The following is an 18,888-nucleotide window of genomic DNA, read 5'->3' on the forward strand; positions in this document are numbered from 1 at the left end:
TGCACTGAAAGTATTGTCAAAATCTTGTCTTTTCAGTTACATTTTGCTTAGCATTTTGTACTGTGAAGAGCTTTACTTGGAAAAATTGCTTTTTTTTCTATTGCCGGGGTAAGCCTCAGCGGTTCTTCGAGGCGTCCTTCTCCTCTGAATAAAATTCTTAATATCACTCGATGTTTTAATTCAATTCCCTTTTATTAACTAACTTTTGTCACTAATTAAAATACATACTTAGATTAATAAAGAGATGGGTGCAATTTCCCATAAAGAACTTGGTGGCTAAAAACTCAAATTTAAATGCTTATAGTTAACTTAAATGACCTATCGTCAGTGCTCATCGAAGGGAACGTACAGTCTTCTTCCGAAATATCCGTAATTCGGCATCTATAGCGTGCAATCTTGGCGGACAATGACGGAATTTAGTTCTGAAGAAGATATGTTAACGGATTGACTGTTTAGCAAAGAAAGGGAAGGAGGATGTACCATCTTCTTCTGCTTTATGCCTTTGCGCGATCGGATTACCCATATTCGAAGTGTCTCATCTGACTTACCTTATATGTGGTATTCCCATTTCATTCCGTTTTCACTTATACTGTTCTTACTTATTAGAGCATCCCTATACACTCACAAGAAAATAACAAACTGCATGCTATAAGAGAAAATGAGTAGAAAGTATAATATACTTATCCTGCTTCAAATATATAGGAGTAACTTATTGGTATGTGTAGGACCAAAACAAATCCCCCTGGTTTTGGGTGTTACAATGGTATAGCTTCGTTTTCCATTATCCGAGTTAAGGAAAATACTTCTTTCTGTCCGATATATTTGAAGGCTTTTTGCTTATGCGAATTAAGTTCACAAAACAAGTTCATTTTATTTACAATTTAAGAAGCTCTCTTTTATATTGTGCTTCGTCATGCTTTCCTTTCAAATACACGCTACAGCTTATGCTTTCTACCACATCCGGAATGGCTCCCGAAATTATGCGAATTTGTTTTTGCATTTTATTTCTTTCCTAAGGATTTTCCACAACTGTAAGTGTTGTATGCGTAATTTGGCTGCACGAATTCTTGAAAGTTTTCTAAGTTTTTTGGGCCCGCTTTATTGCCATTTCACATAGCAATAAATGTGGGTTGCCCTCAAGCATCGCGTCATTCCATTCAAATCGCATAGTAGATAGATGTCTTTGACAGACACAAGGGGGAACTACTTTCTTTCAGTATGAATCTTATCCTATCGCAGCGTAATAAATGAACTACGGCGGATAGACAATATTCACACTTTATATTGGTTTCAGCTTTTCCTTCCGTTCAAGCTCAAGAAACCTTTAACAAATCCGCAGAGTCGGAGATATCGGATTCAACGCATATTAGGATTGTGAAAGACAGAAGACTCGTTTTGAAAAAGGTTTCCAAAGGAAAATCGTTTTGAAAGCTTAAGCTTTCTGGGCTGATTGGGATTTGATGGAGGTGGTTGTACGAAAATGTTCTAGGTCTTTAGAATGTTTTGATTTTCGTATCTTGCACTTGTCGTCTGTCACAACGAACGACCAAATTTTAGTAGATCGCGTCGTTTTTGGAGTTGAATTAACTCTGCAAGATTTCCTTTTTATTTTATACTGAAAACCCAATAAAACGTTAATTGAACTGACGTTGCTTAGCGTACATCCCACCATACAATAACTTTGCATCCTGCTTCAGCATGTGAAAAATTCGACGACACTTGAGTTAAGAAGACTTCAAATAGCGACAATTGATTTTACATTTTTCGGAATCTCGTACGTTTGCGGTGTCATTTACTGTGTGCTTGTCGAAGGGAAATGACATAGATTGCTCTAAGTCTAACATAAGTAACTTAAAACAGCTTCAAACAATGCGGTCATGTTTCTGTGCTATCAAGATCCTCCAAATATTAGATTTCAACTTTAAATTTAAAGAATTAACCAGACTTGAATTATGTTGATAATCATTAACTCGTTAATGAAAAGTGCACTAAAAGCGAGTGGTCTCAATTAGAATCGGACATCAGGGCTGCTCGCCGTCGACAAATTTTGCGAGACACGTCACTTGGAACGTCAAGTAACTTATACATGCCATTTGGTTATCTCTCACGTAAACATTTGCTTGCGATGTTCTATTTTACATATGCATTAAAATATTGTACCAAAGAGCTAAAGAGAGAAATTGCACAAGTGTGTTCAGACACGAGAGAATTAAATGGCAAGATATTCTTCGACTGTTTTTAGGATAGAGAGTTAGGTACTCTGTTATGGCTAATTGCGCTCTCATTTTTATTATGCGCATGAGTAAACATTTTCTTAAAGATCTTTTGATAAAACCTCAAATATATACAAAGCAAGTCAGCAAAAGTTAGAGTCGTTGCTAAAGCCTACAAATCCCCTACAACAATATCATCGAATCGATCGTTAGTCATATCTTTGCGGGTATATGTATTATCGAACGTGAACTGACATGTCTTGGGAAGCTCTGATGACTGACATTTGAGTTGATGTAATTTTCGGAACTGCAGTGCGCTCGATTCTTGCGTAAATTTAATCTTAATTCAGTACGTCACTTGTAGTGAAAGCGCTACGCTTCGCATCCTTACTAAAACTTTCTTCTTTTTTTTTAATCTTTGTTTATTCCTCGTTATCATTGCACAAAAAGCGATCAGTTTCTCATTGATATTCAGTGTAACAATAGGTGATAAATTTTTCAATGTACTGCTCCGTTCTATATTAAAACTTTTTAAAATACTCTTTTGATCTTTTCTCATTCACTTCTCTGCGATTAAACGCTCGCGAAGCAAAAATGTAAATGAAATCTCTTAACAGACATATAATGTTAATAGAACGATTTGCAATCAGTTTCACTTCAACCACTGCCTCTGCCTTGAGTAGGTTCTTTTGGTCGCAATTTAACAAACACAACACGTGCATTTTAGATTCAAGACAAGTAATTAAATATGACTTCAAGTGTGTATATGGAAGAGATATAATGTAAAACCAATGCTTAAGAGTTTTTTTTTCTTTTGCTTTCCCAATACAAAAAACAGTCAAAGAATACAAGCTGGGCAAAATTTTAATCGAAGGAAAAACTAAGCAGGTATACGATTTGCCACAAAATCCCGGTCTCTGTTTATTGTTGAGCAAGGATCGCATCACTGCAGGAGACGGAGTGAAAGCTCATGATTTGCAAGGAAAATCAGAAATTTCAAACACAACCAATGGCCAAGTGTTTCAGATATTAAACGAAGCTGGTAAATATTCTATCAAATGTTTATAAAAGTGATTGCAAACTAGTTGCATGTCGTAAGTTTTGGTATTTAATCATTTTTAGGTGTGCGGACAGCTTACGTGAAGCCGGCCGGACCTAAGGCTTTTATTGCAAAAAAATGCCAAATGATTCCAATTGAGTGGGTTACACGTCGCTTAGCAACGGGTTCTTACTTAAAACGCAACACAGGCGTCCCAGAAGGTTATCGGTAAGTGTTTTTGTTTTCCTTTGTATATGTCTGTATGATTAGGTTCCCTTGACTATTTCAGACATATGCTTAGTTTGTTTAACCGTAAATCTTTAGCCGTAGTTAAGTGCTGGGGTTAAGAGAGACTACGTTCTCTCAACTGTTTGCTATCATATGAAAATGAAAACTTATAACTAAGGAATTAATTTCAAGGTGGTTTGGCGTTTTTTAGCAGCCGCTTTACCAAATTGTGAGTTGATTTCGTTTGTTGAAGCATTTTGAGGGCTAACTTGAATTGTTTTCTAATTGATTGAAATTTTAAATAATTGGTCTGATGGCACCTAATGCGATTAATTCTATCAAAGGTTGCTCATTGCAGTTAAATCTAGATTTCAATCTTATCCATAATAAGATAAAAGGCGCATTTTATTATAATTTTGCATTTGTCAACGATTTATTATTATGTCATATATATTAAAGAGAAGGGTAAATGTTATTAAAAGAAAAAGTTCATTGCGTTTTCTCCTCAACGCCAAACAGTTTCCATTTCAATCTGCAAGCTTTTGCACTTTTGATCCATAAGCTCTTTTGCACCTGGCTCCACTTTATTAAGAAGGTTCCGCCCAACCGGACCGTTCGGACCGTTGTGTTATTTATTTGAAACAACAGGTTTATAATATCCTAGATATTCTTTTTTTAACTGGCTTTAGAAGACGCTGATGATTCTCCGCTTCGCTAACAGCGAAGTTCCATTACAATAATTACCTCATTGTATGATATGTTTTAAGCTACAATTCATGCTGAGCCTAAATTGAGTACGCAATAAATGAGATCATATTCATGGTGATAGATCACCTGTGTATCACTGTGACCCAGATATAATGTGAATTTATTTATAAAATGTAAAACCTTCGATCATATCGCTGTCATGGCCGTCGTAAAATTCATATCATCTTACTTGCTAAAAGTTTGGTCCGGCGAAAGGTCACGGTTTGCTGTAAGGTTTGAATTTCACGATTTCCAAAAACAGGGTGTCGATTGAATCATCTCCGATCATCTCCGATTTAAGTATAAGGCAAGAGAAACAAAAATAATAATAAGTTTCTTAAATTTCTCTTTATGAAGCAAGATGCAGCTTCGCATTACAACAAATACAAGAACACATCGTCCATACAATTTAAAAGCGAAGATCCTTATCATTTTTCAAGGGCAAAGGGATGCGTCTTTTTAACCTTCTATTATCAATCATTCGTTCGTTAGCTTCTTCAGTCATGGGTGATTCGATGCTTAACGCTCGTTTCGTCATTATTTTGAAATCACTAATGCAAATAACTGTTTTTGCGTAAATATTTTACATTAGCTCGGTCCTAACGTCAACATATCGATAAGCGAGAAATAAACTTTTGATTATTTTAATCAATCAGATGATAACCTATAGGAACCTGACAACTTGAGCAAACTGTTGCAAAACAATGTACAAATTTAATTAGTAATCATAACCCAACAACATTCGGTATATATATATATATATATACATTTGTATATATTTGATTTCAGATTTTCTCCACCAAAGCAGGAGACATTTTTCAAGGATGACGCGAACCATGATCCTCAATGGTCTGATGAGCAAATCATTTCCGCAAAATTCAATTTGAATGGAGTTCTAATCGGTATTTTGCATCCGCGCAAATGTTGCGATTAAATATATATTAAAATTTGTATTTTTGTAAATTTTTGAATGCCAGGACAAGATGAAGTGGACATAATGAAGAAAACAACTGTACTGGTTTTTGAAATTCTTGAAAAGGCATGGAGTACTCGAAACTGCGCGTTAATCGATATGAAAATTGAATTTGGCATTGACGAAGAAGGTGAATTCCCATTAATCGGATTACAAAAAAAAAAATATATATATATATATATATATATATGCTCAATTCATTCCTTAAATCATTTTCATTCTAGGCGAAATTGTTTTGGCTGATATCATTGATTCAGATTCGTGGCGTCTATGGCCGGCAGGTGATAAACGTTTAATGGTCGACAAGCAGGTCTATCGTAATTTGACCTCGGTTACCAGCGCCGATTTGGATGTGGTCAAAAGCAATTTTGTTTGGGTCAGTAAACAATTGCAAGACATTATTCCGAAGAATGACCATTTAGTTGTAATATTAATGGGAAGTGCTTCAGATTTGGATCATTGTGAAAAAATTTCAAAGCAATGTAAAGCTTTAGGCTTAAATACCGAGCTTCGCGTAACTTCAGCTCATAAAGGACCGGAAGAAACGTTACGTATTATGCGCGAATACGAGAGCGTTATGAATAATCTCATACTTATAACTGTAGCCGGTCGTTCCAATGGCCTAGGACCCGTGTTGTCCGGCAGTACGACCTATCCCGTAATCAACTGCCCGCCATTGAAGGCTGAAAACATGCCAATTGATGTTTGGTCCAGTCTAAATTTACCATCCGGTTTGGGATGCGCAACTGTTTTGTATCCGGAGGCTGCAGCATTGAATGCTGCTCAGATATTAGGTCTTTCCAATTACATGATTTGGGCAAAATTGCGCGTAAAGCAGCTCAATAACTTTGTTACGCTTAAAAAAGCTGATAAACAAGTGCGAGGTGTTCGCAAGGCCTGATTGGTCACTTGAAGTGATTATAGAGCCCATATACTTTGATGTTTTATTTAAATTTGACGACAAAATTTAATTCGGCACATAATCACATCCAAATATGTAAATAGGTGATCTTAACTTAATAAATTTTGTAAATGAAGACATAAATGTGTCTGAATTCTTAACACTAGAACTGCCGAGTACGTAGTTCTCGTCTTTCTTACTTTCAATCTTCGCGACCTTCAAATGTCTATAATCAATTTTCTTCTATCATTTCTAGTTTTCGGGATATGGATAACATGCAACTATTTAGGAATTATTGTATTCCCATTCTTTGTTGTGAAATCGCCACAGTGGCAAAAAAGGAGACAACAAGCTGTAATTTATCACAAATACTCCCCGCTCGGTTAAGAACCCGAAAACGCTTGTTATCTTATCGCATACGCACGCCTAACAGAAGTTAGAAAGGGAGACAATCTTGAAGAAGTGTAGACATTGTTTTCATATTTTCGGCGTTACCAATTTTGTGCTTTTTCGTGCATGTACCACAGTATTGTCCAGATAATATACTTTAAAATTTTTGTATATGTAACTGCTGGAGTTTTGCAGATTTACCTGCTGAAGTTATCCCTTTTGAAAAGCAGAAACGTCCTCACTTTACAGTAGACGTGTCCTTTGACCGATTTGGTTTATTTTCAATACCAACCTGCATGCAAGCATTCCTAATGTTTCGGCTAAATTTGAAACTGAAAGCTTCTTTTTGGAGAGGAGGAAGACGTTTATAACAGAAATTATACAGACGACCGGATGGACATGCCTTAAATAGACACAGAATTTTATACTGCTTTGTGGGGTCTCTGAATCTTCAGTACCAAGCAAAAGTATTTTATGTAAGGAATGTTATATATGTGTGGCGTGACATATCAGATATTAACATTGACGATAAAAGCGAATATCAATTGCGCCTCTTTGTCTTTGCGACAATCAGATAATGGTTGAGTATGAGAAGATGACTCGAGCCGAAAAAAACCATCAGTGGAAATCGTTACACTTATTTTATTCCTTCATTCATTCGTGCGCTTCCCCCATCTGGAGAATTAATCAAAACTTTATTCAAAACTAATTCGTTATCATTTTATTGGCATACTTTTCACTTTCACTTTTATTAACAGAAATTTCTCGCAGTTTTCATTTTCATATTTTTAAATGGAAACAAATATTCGAATTTGTTTTTCTTAATTCAACAATTGTGGAAAAAATTTGTATTGCATTTGAGGAAATTCGAAGAAAGCCAAAGATTAAAAGAAAAGTACATAATGGAAAAGCTAAGAGAACATCTCGTAGTTAGCCTTGGTAATCCTTTGTTAGATATAGTCGCCACTGTGGATAGCGAATTCCTGGATAAATACAATTTAAGACCGGACAATGCAATTTTGGCGAAAGACGAGCATATGAGTCTTTATAAAGATCTCGTCGAGAAATACAATCCCGATTATATAGCAGGTGGTTCGGCACAAAATACATTACGTGTATGCCAGTGGATCTTGCAAAAGCCAAAAATTGCTGCTTTCTTTGGTTGTGTGGGTAAGGACGATTATGCAAATATTTTGGAGAAAAAGGCCACGCAAGACGGACTGAGTGTGTTTTATGAATATGCAGTCGATGCTCCTACTGGTACTTGTGCAGTGCTTATTTCAAATGGTCATCGCTCTTTGTGCGCTCATCTCGCCGCAGCCAACGAATTCACGGTTGAGCATTTGCAAAAGCCAGAAAATCGAGAATTATGGGAAAATGCGAGGTATTTTTACATAACGGGTTTCTTCCTTGTCATTAATCCGGCAGCTGTTATGCAAGTCGCTCAACATGCGTACGATAGCAAGAGCACGTTTATGTTGAACTTAAGTGCTTCCTTCGTGATGCAGCAATTCAAAGAACCTCTGATGGCTGTTATGCCTTATGTGAAAGTACTTTTCGGCAATGTAGAGGAAGCTAAAAGTTTTGCACGCGCCTATGATTGGGAAACTAAAGATCTGAAAGAAATAGGCCTAAAATTGGTGGCCTTAGATAAGGAAAATTGTGAGGGTGAACGTATTGTCATTATCACTCAAGGTCCCCGACCTGTGCTGGCTTTCCAGGGATGTGCAATTAAAGAGTATCCCGTTCAGAGATTTACTCCTGAACAAATAGTAGACACGACCGCGGCGGGGGATGCCTTTTGCGGTGGTTTCCTGGCCCAATATATACAAAGTAAAGATTTAGATGTTTGCATACGTTGCGGTATTTGGGCTGCATCACAAATCATACAACATAGTGGTTGTACTTTCGAAGGCAAACCAAGTTTTCGAGAGTGAAATGTCACCCAAGTTTTCACTTGAGAGCTTCCACAGTTCGTTTTCGAAATTTGAATATAGAATTCCGAAAATGTACACAGAAGAGTTAACTCTACATTTTTATTTACAGAAGATGATAACATATATTACCAATATGATTTGGCTGACAATTAACATGTTTACGTAATATATTATCAGTTTATATAGTAAGAGATTTAAATTTCCTGTTAATAAATATAATTTTTTCAATAAAAAAAAAGAACAAACTCAATGTTAAGGTGATTAAAATAGTATTTTGATGTTAAATTAAATAAAGGGGCCAGGGAAGCAAAATAGTTTATTCGAGCAGTTTATTAAAAGACGAGCTTAAGGCCATTTGTGGTAGGTAAAATTGAAATATTTAAGAATATGCTTTCTTAATAAATTTTAAGATATCGGTGTAGTGGTTGTGCGATTGACATTATTGTCATTATATTAAAAAGAATATGTCCCTGATTTTAAATCGATATTTTTGCCCTGCAAACCAAATTTGTACAGAGGTATACAACACATAGAATGATCTTTTATTATACCGATCAATTCACAATCACTTTCTAAGCTGTCTATCTATTAATAAGTTTTGTCTCTGTTATCATTCCAACGTGAATGATATAATCCAATGCTGCTACAGATTGAACACGAGAATATAGAGGTAGATGTCACGCAAAAAGAAATTGATTCAGGATATGATTTTATACCGGTCAATAGAAAAACATATGGATGTATTTTAAATCTTTCTGTAGGTTACATACGTAAGCACAAACTATATCGCAATTGATGTAGAGCATGCAGACGTTTTGAAAAATTGTACGCGCATCTGTTCAAAAAAGGTAAACTTTAAAAAGTTATTCTATTAACAAAAAAACGATGGCAAATAAAAAACAATCAGAAACAACATATCAGGCCACCGTCCACCGTCCACCGTACATTCAACAATATCCTACAATTATACGAAGAGCGCGGTCCAAATCATTTTCAATACGGTTCGTTGTTGGGTCAACACACATCTGATATCTGTCCACTTATTACTTTGTTCAACCTGCAGGTTCCAGGTTTCAAGATATTTTGATGAAATTCGACAAACCGACGTGGTCTTGCGCAAGAGCGAACTCCATTTAAAAGCCGTTCGGATCACCTTACTCCGTAGTGTCGTTATATGAATAACCGTATGGTGGTATAGGATATTTAGTGGTGGGCCCAGTCCCGCTATAGCGCTTATACTTGTTTTGCAAAGATGAAGAAGACAGCGACTCGAGGAGCAATTACTTTTATTTAGTTAAATTTTATAATTTGCTCGTTACATTCAATAGTTTTGTGCATAAAATATTTGCAATTTCTTAGTCGGTGTATTATGTGAATTATAAATCTCAAGGATAATCCTAAAGCTCAAGTTGAAGACTCAAAATTTGATCAATATAGTATATATCTAAATGGTGCTACACGGGGCAGAGGGAAAATAATCTATGGAACTTTTGTTTTTAGCATGTCGGGCAGTATAATAAAATCTTTTTCTTCAAGCAGATGAGTATTATGAGAATAGGAAAAAAATTTTGTCCGTACAGGTGGCACGAATCAAACTTTATACGTGAGGGGTATTAACGAAAGTAAAAGTGCAGCTGACGAATGGACAATGCGATATAAGAGCTATTTTTAGCGAATCCTTATGTTATGTACTTCTTGACGATAAAAGCCTTTGTTTCATTACGCATTGCTTAGAAGAAAAATAGTATACAAGTCTTCTGCAATCGGTTTGAAATATTCGACGTTCACTGCTTGGTTTCGTTACAACTATTCGCTACTTTCGTCAATTTTAAGGTTAACTTCCAGTTTATTTAAATATTGTTCACGAAATACTAAATCTTGAAATCTTTCAACCAACTCTGCACAACATAATGGCTCACCAAGATGATCTCGATGACATGCTATTAACTGATTCCGTAATTTTTGAATTTCGATATTAGTATTTTCAGTACGTTGCAGAGCTTCGCTTAAAGAGTCACTCAATATCTCCACTGACTGCGCAAATTGATGATCTTCCAATTTACTGCACCCGTTACCTAATAGATCGCTGGAATGATGAATCCAATCTTCATGGCCGCGCTTATAAAGTAGTTTACCTTCACTTTGCTGATGTTGCTGCTGCTGTTGTTGCTGTTGCTGTTGTTGCTGTTTCTCGCTCGGCGATTGTTGCTGAGGATTTTCCACATGATCAGTCGAATCGTTTTCGAACGTTTTTACGATTGAAGTTTCTGCCTCTCGTCTCCGAACGTTTTCTATGCGACTTACAACCGATGGAGAAACATATAGTTGGGCCAGATCGATGGGTACAGTTTGTGGAGAAGATTTATTGGCCCCCATTTATAAATTTCTTTAATTAATTCAGACGTAAATGAAAATTTGAATTTTTAAATTTTCAACAGTTCACAGAGTTGCTCAATATTAACATAAAGATTTTAAGGGTAACTTAAACGCGTAAAACAAACGTAAGCACAGCAAAGGCGCTTTCTTTTACTTAGATCATATAGCATTTCTCAATTCGTCCGCTAACAAATTTAGGTGCATAAAGATATGTGAATCAAACTGTAAAGCCTGCAGTGCGACTGGGTAGCCGCGTAGAGGTGCGTCCAATTGAACTGTGTGACAAACCGAAATAGGAAACAAAATTTAGTAACAAACTGAAAACAACAAATTGTGGCACACTTCAGAACGCTTTCAGATGCATTTCTCAATAATTGCAATTAAATGTAAAGAATGCAATTTGAAGCTAAGCGCCCCCATTCTCCATTATGCTGATCACAGCATTATATGATAAATAGTAGACAAGTAGAAAATAATTAAGCTAAAAACAAATATACGTAAGACAATTGAAATAAAGAAAGATTCATTCTCGATCTAAACAGTGTATGCTGCGTTTCAATCGCAAATATTTTATCAGGGCCTCTTCCAGTCGATAAACTTGGGAAGATAAGGAGCAATGAAGACTTGGCCCACTGAATCCGAGCAGAATCGGTGAAATTATTACACTACCAAAAATCTCTACAGGAGAATCTTGCTTGACATTATTTCTAAAATGCATGTATCCTTTGCCCTAAACACTAACACTAATACTAAAATATATATATTATTATTATTGTTAATTTCGCCAGAGAAATAAATTCTAAAACTAAACTCTTAAAAGCACTAGCATCTAAGGCTATCGGCTTTTATTAAAAACTCTACCGCACTTGAGATTCGAACCCACGACCATTGACTTGCTAGTCGAGATTCCTCGCCTTCGGCTACTCAGGCGGAGTAAAATACATATAAATAGATATAATCGAGAATATTGGCAGTGGATTGTAATGAAATGATAAAATGGTCGCGCCTTAGCTGAGAATTGAAATGTAGTCAGACTAGCATTGTGAACATTAGGCGTTTCTTTTCTTTTGTTTGTTTTCTGTAAGTATTTCGATGTAAACGAAAACGCGTTCGATATTAGGACTTGAATCTCGAAGACGCTTCTCTACGTAAATAACTCTAGACTACCACATTTATTAATGGGATATAGGGTTAGGAGGATTTTTCCTTTAAGCCGAAAGAGACCGTCACTAAGGAACGCTACCAAAATCAATTGAGATGAAAAATGGGCGCCGTGTGTCAAGAATGGACGGTATTCGGCCTCATATAGAATAACTCGCGCCTTACGCAATGTTAGCAGTACTAGCCTGGAATGTGCTAGTCTCTCCATGGTATTCTTCGGACATTGTCTTTTCCTTTGTTCTAGTCGACGGCAGATGACTTGGCCGGCCATTGCACCCATTCTTTTGAATATGACCGAAAAAGGTCGGCATTATCAATAATCAGGCCAAAGTTTTGTATGTGTTGCATTTCCTGCATCTATGACGCAGAGTAAGCTATTTACACATAAAACCCTTCTCGCACATTAAACCCCTTTTGCGTTTGATGGAGGGGATCGTCCTTGGTTGGTTCGTGGTACGTCTTTAAGGAAGAAGAATAATAAGTATTTTTAGCAAATTTTCTTTCCTTTGCTTCCTTTTTTAATTCCATTTACAAAACATTTACGAAATGCATTAAGGCGGGGTGCGGCAACTTAAATGACGAATGGACAAACCCATTTTCTGCACTACATTTAGTTTAGACAAGAGGCATTGAGATGAAAATAAAAAAATTGTACGACACTAGATGAAAATGAGAATGAAAGATAGTATCGGATAAGATTGCTGTACTAATATAAATTCTCGTGCATACTAATAATTAAATGCCTCTGCATGTTAGGGGTAATTTCGATCATACCAACGTAGATATAACTACATTGTCTACAAAAGTGATTACGAAACAGGAAACAGGAAAGGAAATTGTAGTTTGATTGCGAGTAAAAATACAGAATTTCAATAAAGGAATTTTGTTAGTAAATGTAAGACACAACAATTGGTGTCAAGGTAAATGGTCAGTATTAGCTATAAATATATTAATCGGATATTCTACTCTAGATATGTTACAGTTTATATCTTCGAAATATTAAATCCCAGTATTTACACTTCTTCTGCAAAGCGATATAGAGTTATTTAGACTTCACCAGGTTTTGACAGATGAAGCATAGTCATGGTTAGTTACGTCAATTCATAATTTGAGGAGAAGTAAATGTATTGATGTATGCATATATGTACGATCCACAAAGCGTGCACCTGGGTGTTTCCCGCACTCGCTGTTTATGACAATGTGGACTCCACTTGAAATAAGACTGTCAACGACCAATCTGTTTCTCCACTTGTCACCACTTTTGCCTTGTAATAACCGTCGGGCAAATAGTTGGGCATGTGATCGTTATTAAAAAGACATCTCTCGAAATAAATTACTTTGCAAAATTTATAATCTCTTGCTTTAGTTTCAATCACCGGGAAATTTGAGCACGGTCCAAGATCTTTAAAAATGTTGTCGTAAAATGTATCAATAAAATCATGTATTTGCATCCTCGGTATTCTATATGGGAGTAGCTGATAACTGTCTGCATTTCCACTAGCGCTGCGAAGCAGGACCATTTCGATCTGCATTAAGTAAACTCAGAATATTAAAATTTACATATCTTCACAATCGGTGCTCAGAATTTACCATTGTATCTTCACTGAATTCGTAACGAAAGTCTAGAGTACCAGAAATACCCAAAGTCGTACGATTAATATGTTCAGCTTTCAAATTAATTTTGACTAATTCCTCATTCATTGTGATGAATTCAATATCGAGAATTTCATATGTCCACGACTTCTGGAAACCCAAAAATAATTCCATATATAAATGTTTTGTACATATCATCGTATATATATATATATATATATATAAATATGAATATATGATGTGTATATCTTATCGATTTCAAACTAACTTTGTTATGTACATAGACCATGCCGTTGATTTCTCTTATTAAAATCACCGTTAACATCACGTGGAGCGTAAAAATTATTTTCATTTTATCTTCTTTCGCTTTAAGGCCTCTTTAGACAAGTAATAAAATCGAAACTGTTTAATATAAAAATTTGCGGTTTATATATATAATTTTTATTGTCATCGAGTTAAATCTTTTACGTAACATTCTTATTTCAAATGTGTAGCTGATGTACGGTTTTATCACGATTGAATATAGGACGAAAATCTTCCTATATGAATATATAACGACAAGTGCAACGTACTTTCCTAACATTTCCTACAAAGAAAATTCAAGACGGGATTCACTTTTATGCTTTGAGAAACTTACGATCTCATTGTAGATTGTGGTGTAGTGTATTTTGGCCATAAATGGGCAATATATGCCTTATATTCGCTTCAAAGGAATTCCCCGCAAAGATTAGTTTCGTGCAGGGAAATGAAATGTGACAGATGACAGATGATCGCGAAATGCTCACAGCCATACCTGTAGGAAAGTGTAGAGCGCAATAGTTCATATTTATTAACGACAATAGGGGCAGCTATGCTTCGGCCCAAGGCGAACGTTTTCATTTCGCTGAGTTATAGTATGAAATTTAAACCAATGCAACTGCATTGACATTGAAAGCAATGTCAGTCAGAACGTGGTACGATCTTGATATTTTCAATATTGCATGTAATTATATCATTTCATCTTAAAAGTACTAAAATATGCATATGTTATATACCGATTGATAATCCGGTCATTGTTTTCTTCAAATGTTTTTGTTTATCTATTTTAACAAGCAGTAAAAATTATGTGAATAGAAAAACAAATAAAAAAATTATGTCCGGTCGTAACCGAATTTTTTATGCTCGCCGCCATTGTCCTAAGAAAAACTAAAAAGAAGGAAAAGAATTTATATGATGTGCGTGTTGTACTTTGAGTAACAAGCACAAAACATGGGAAGCAATTTGTTCTCAGCTTTTATTGCATAGGCATGTGGGCATTGTAGGCATGGCTCTTAAAAAGTTTAGAATTGAACCCACGACAATTAAGCTGCTAGTCAAGACTATTGCCACATAGGACTCGGCCACTTAGGCGGACAGTACTATGAGAATTAACTCACGTAGGATTCCCGGAATTCATTTCGAATAGTGGTGCGGGGGCTTTGCGTAAGCTACCTTTTATATAGTTTCTGTGGTAAAGGACTGAAAAGTACATCTCGCATCTATTTTTCCGTCCATCTGTGCATATATTCTACATCACAGCTCGAAATATGCAATCTTATATCTACGATCTAAAAAGTATGTTCCTGGCTGTTCCTCGAGCTTCTTATTTCCAACGATGTGGACTCTACTTGAAACGATCAATTTGTAATCCTCAGGCATATGGTTAGGCATATAATCAGTAGTAGGACGACAAGTCCGAAATATATTATTTTACAGAATTTATAATCTCTTGCCTTAATTTCATTTACCATAACATTATTAGCTCGTCGGGTTACCTAGGTGTGCAATTGTTTATTATAAATCGAGAGCCGCTTACGCTTGTGACACTCCCCAATTCCGGCAAATTTATAAAAATACAACCTAAATTTCGTTATGATAGCCACTTATGACCACACCCCTTATTTATAATATACCTTCCTACGTGTATTGTCATAACACTTCCTATTAACAACGAGTAGACTCCGTAGATTTTACTCTGTCCCTGGCTAGACAAACGTCACAGTTCCCCCAGCTTAGTCGCCTTATTCCTTTTCAGAAAATACTCGGATCTCTCTATTAACTTATAACCTTTCCTTGCAGCGACTGCAGGGAAATTCTGTCGTCATTTTCTCCAGACCTGTTGATCATGCCAAGCGTTGCCCATGAACTCGTAATCACCCCTCCGGTTTCTGGTCAAAATTGTGTAAATAATTCCTACCCTCTGGCAGTTCGCCAAGAATTTATCTATATGTACATCGAGAAAACGGTTATATGTAAGTAGAGTGGACATTTCCAAAGGGCATACCAATACATGTATATAAGATAATTCGATGTAATATTCATATAAATATATACACGATAATTCAATAGACAGTGGAATAATAAGATAATATAATATATATAAAAATATGTTCATGTGCTTAAACTAATACAATCTAATAAGAAAATGGCAGAACCTTGACAAGAACTCAATAACTTTCCATACCCGGATATTCTGCAGCTGCTGTTTTATTTATTTGAGGGTGAATGATTGAACAATTTGGTCCATGCACTCTGCGGTTAGATTAGTTATCGCGTACACCGTGCACGAAATAAGCCTCATTGTCTTGATGTCTGTGCTAAGATTTTGTAAAATGAAGAAGATTCACTTTATGTGTATCCTTCCATTTGCTCGTTCTTTACAAAACGTCCACTTCAGGGGGATAAGCAATCAACCAATAGTTGAAAGCTAGCATTCGGTTTTATATTTCATACTTGATTACTCCCCAGATGAAAAATGTTTGGCAAATGTAGACCCGGAATATCCGTAGGAACTAGTGACAGTTTAACTAAAGATGACGTAAATATATTTTTAAAAAAATCCCTACTTTATTTCGCTAAAAGTGAAACTTGAACTGAATTTATATTAAACAAAAATGTACGCAAAAAACACTTCCATGATCCATGAATAAAAATGTAATATTTTAATATTTAACATTAAAAATATATATAGTTAGACAATGTTTAAGCCATCATAAAATTAAACCGGGAATTGATGTCCAGAAGCTACGAATATTTTGAATTTTCTTTTATGGCACGACTGGTCCTTCCTTATGAATAGTTTTCAATTATCCACCCATTCTCAGCCCTCTTTGCGTAATTTTTCAACAACATGCCTTTTCTAATGCAACATTCGTGTTACAATTCCCTGTATTTGTTAGGACAATTGATTTAATTACTCCAACTCCTCTCCTATCCCGAAAAAATGTAGATACATTTTTTCACGTGTAGTTCATAATATCGGAGATTGAATTTCCTTGTAGTTACGCCGACAATAGAGACAAATCGCCATAAATAAAGCAAGGGCTGAAGAGAAAGAGCGTTTGAAATGATATTAAAGATCAACTGAAACTCGGCTCTTAAGCGAGAAAAGTTAGTTATTTTATGAACGTCTGTCCGCCCCTCTTCTATATTGTTTTATTCCTCTTCCGATAGACATTTAGCAGAGGACTTCTGCATTGTCCCAGACTTTCAGTGGGTCTCAGTGGGCCATTTCTGCCAAACGCTCCTCCTATTCAGCTATTGACGTCTCGTGAGGATTTGTCTTTACAACCGGCGCAATTATTGTCTCTGCCGACTACAAATGCAACGGGTATAATATCTTCATCGTCATCAACGTGAAACGAATGCGTGTTAAAGCAGGCTGAAAACTTCCACTTAAAGGTCGAAAGTGAATCGATGCGGCTGGCAATATATGTACGATTTTTAATGATAGTTCCAAACGACCTTGCCAAAGATGATTTGCTGACGATTTGTAAAAGTTTTTTGCTCGAATTGACAATGAATTCTTCAATATTTCCAGGCGCCTTCGTTTGGCACTTTTGGTTTGCAGGAACAAGTAGTTTTTAGCATAAAACAATACAAATTTGTACTTAACGCAATTGTTGCAAAACTAATCAACTTTTCTTGAAATCTGATCGGTTTATCTTAATTTGCAATACTAATGTCCCCATAGGTATTCAAAATATATTTCCAGTTTCTACAGTACATACCACAGTCCGGCTCCGCAATAAAAGATTAAAATTTACATGTTTTTACTTACCATCATCAATGTATATGCACTGCCAGTTAATATCTCTGGAACGAAATCTATTCAAATACTGGTGATATGAATTTGAGTAGACTTAGCAAAAACTTCTCGCTTCGATTTATTTCTCAACGTTGATAACTGTATATAACGGGCCACACCACAAAACTTAAATATCTTGAGTAAATAAAATTCAGCCATTGATTATTATATAGTAACAATTGATCAAATAATGTTGAGGTATCCCTAAAGTCGAAATGCGATGATCGGAGCTTTGGTCATCGCTACAAGTAATGACAGTAACACTTGATTGCTTTGATCGCTTGAGATGTATTGAAATTTCGACAGATGTTTGACGGTTACACTCTTTAAAAATGATACAATCAATTCCAAGGACTTGCTGAGTGATGTGCAACTTTGTATTTATCCTTTTGTAAATTGCTTGGAAGGTAGGCTCGTCACTGATCCAAATGCTGAGGTAAAAGCTGTTATGAATTATTGGTTTTTATCAAACTTGTGCTGAACCACTTACTACTTCACATCTACTTATTCAATAGAGGGACACATTTCGTGAAAAGAACTCTCTTACGTACGTGCAGAAAAAGGAGCACAAAGTTTCAGATTCTTTTACATATATTCGGATAGATCGTAGGCTAATTTAAAGAACAATTCGTATATCACACTTGCTTCTGGGATATAAGTAATCAAAATCTGGTAAAAAAAACTTTACCAGTGAGTTGGTGATAATTGATAACACTTGTGTGGATATGGTGTACAATAAATGTGGAAATACATATCTTTGTTCCGCTTACTTTTTCAACGATTGGCTTCTACGTTTATAAAGGAAATATTGTAGTATATATCTAATCATACTTTTAATAACCGAAATACATGTACAATATACGTGGAGGGTTTGGAAGACGGATACAAATAAATAACCTCCCTGAACTGCAAATTAACAAAATCCATGATAGCCAGCATAATCGCGAGTAGTTTCGTCGTGCACTACAACGCTGCCAATTGAAGACTCTTTCGATAACTTGGAATCATGTCCTCGCTAAGCTACTTTTACTTATCCAAACACGCAATTTCTACGTCCAGGCAAAGTCTTCTAGATCTCCCTTATCTGGCGCTGAGATTGGTATTATTTATATACGAAACGCAAATTAAAATTCAAACAACTCCAGGGATGTGATCAATCACCTAGAGCACAAAGGTTTCCTTCTATTGGCACCGCAGCATAACTTTTACTTTACTCTTTTAAAAA

The 18,888-nt window shown here is 35.8% G+C and overlaps 4 protein-coding genes across 4 annotated transcripts; 2 read left to right on the forward strand and 2 right to left on the reverse strand.

The window, feature by feature from the left end:
• The first annotated feature begins 2,835 nt into the window (after nucleotides 1-2,835).
• Nucleotides 2,836-6,236, forward strand: LOC119633828 (multifunctional protein ADE2). The gene is made up of 6 exons (XM_038027602.1): nucleotides 2,836-2,971; nucleotides 3,052-3,255; nucleotides 3,336-3,480; nucleotides 5,017-5,129; nucleotides 5,205-5,330; nucleotides 5,425-6,236. The coding sequence occupies exons 1-6, from the start codon at nucleotides 2,962-2,964 to the stop codon at nucleotides 6,099-6,101; spliced, it is 1,275 nt and encodes a 424-aa protein (XP_037883530.1). The 5' UTR covers nucleotides 2,836-2,961; the 3' UTR covers nucleotides 6,102-6,236.
• Nucleotides 6,237-6,791: 555 nt separating this feature from the next.
• On the forward strand, nucleotides 6,792-8,490 carry LOC119633829 (adenosine kinase-like). Its single transcript, XM_038027603.1, has one exon. The coding sequence runs from the start codon at nucleotides 7,394-7,396 to the stop codon at nucleotides 8,426-8,428; it is 1,035 nt and encodes a 344-aa protein (XP_037883531.1). The 5' UTR covers nucleotides 6,792-7,393; the 3' UTR covers nucleotides 8,429-8,490.
• Nucleotides 8,491-10,234: 1,744 nt separating this feature from the next.
• On the reverse strand, nucleotides 10,235-10,804 carry LOC119632891. Its single transcript, XM_038026046.1, has 2 exons — nucleotides 10,599-10,804; nucleotides 10,235-10,514 (listed from the first exon to the last, which is right to left on the reverse strand). The coding sequence occupies exons 1-2, from the start codon at nucleotides 10,802-10,804 to the stop codon at nucleotides 10,235-10,237; spliced, it is 486 nt and encodes a 161-aa protein (XP_037881974.1).
• A 2,351-nt stretch (nucleotides 10,805-13,155) lies between these two features.
• Nucleotides 13,156-13,666, reverse strand: LOC119632892. Its single transcript, XM_038026047.1, has 2 exons — nucleotides 13,556-13,666; nucleotides 13,156-13,491 (listed from the first exon to the last, which is right to left on the reverse strand). The coding sequence occupies exons 1-2, from the start codon at nucleotides 13,664-13,666 to the stop codon at nucleotides 13,156-13,158; spliced, it is 447 nt and encodes a 148-aa protein (XP_037881975.1).
• Nucleotides 13,667-18,888: the final 5,222 nt, after the last annotated feature.

The sequence above is a fragment of the Glossina fuscipes genome, unplaced genomic scaffold, assembly GCF_014805625.2.
Source record: "Glossina fuscipes isolate IAEA_lab_2018 unplaced genomic scaffold, Yale_Gfus_2 2, whole genome shotgun sequence".
NCBI classification, from domain to species: domain Eukaryota; kingdom Metazoa; phylum Arthropoda; class Insecta; order Diptera; family Glossinidae; genus Glossina; species Glossina fuscipes.

Coding starts and splice junctions, on each gene's coding strand:
- LOC119633828 (XM_038027602.1), top strand. Junction 5,130..5,204: donor TTTGAATGGAGTTCTAATCG/GTATTTTGCATC, acceptor TTTGAATGCCAG/GACAAGATGAAGTGGACATA. Junction 5,331..5,424: donor ATTTGGCATTGACGAAGAAG/GTGAATTCCCAT, acceptor TTTTCATTCTAG/GCGAAATTGTTTTGGCTGAT.
- LOC119633829 (XM_038027603.1), top strand. CDS start 7,394: ATGGAAAAGCTAAGAGAACATCTCGTAGTTAGCCTTGGTAATCCTTTG.
- LOC119632891 (XM_038026046.1), bottom strand. CDS start 10,804: ATGGGGGCCAATAAATCTTCTCCACAAACTGTACCCATCGATCTGGCC. Junction 10,515..10,598: donor AAACAGCAACAACAGCAACA/GCAACAACAGCA, acceptor TCATCATTCCAG/CGATCTATTAGGTAACGGGT.
- LOC119632892 (XM_038026047.1), bottom strand. CDS start 13,666: ATGAATGAGGAATTAGTCAAAATTAATTTGAAAGCTGAACATATTAAT. Junction 13,492..13,555: donor AATTCAGTGAAGATACAATG/GTAAATTCTGAG, acceptor TACTTAATGCAG/ATCGAAATGGTCCTGCTTCG.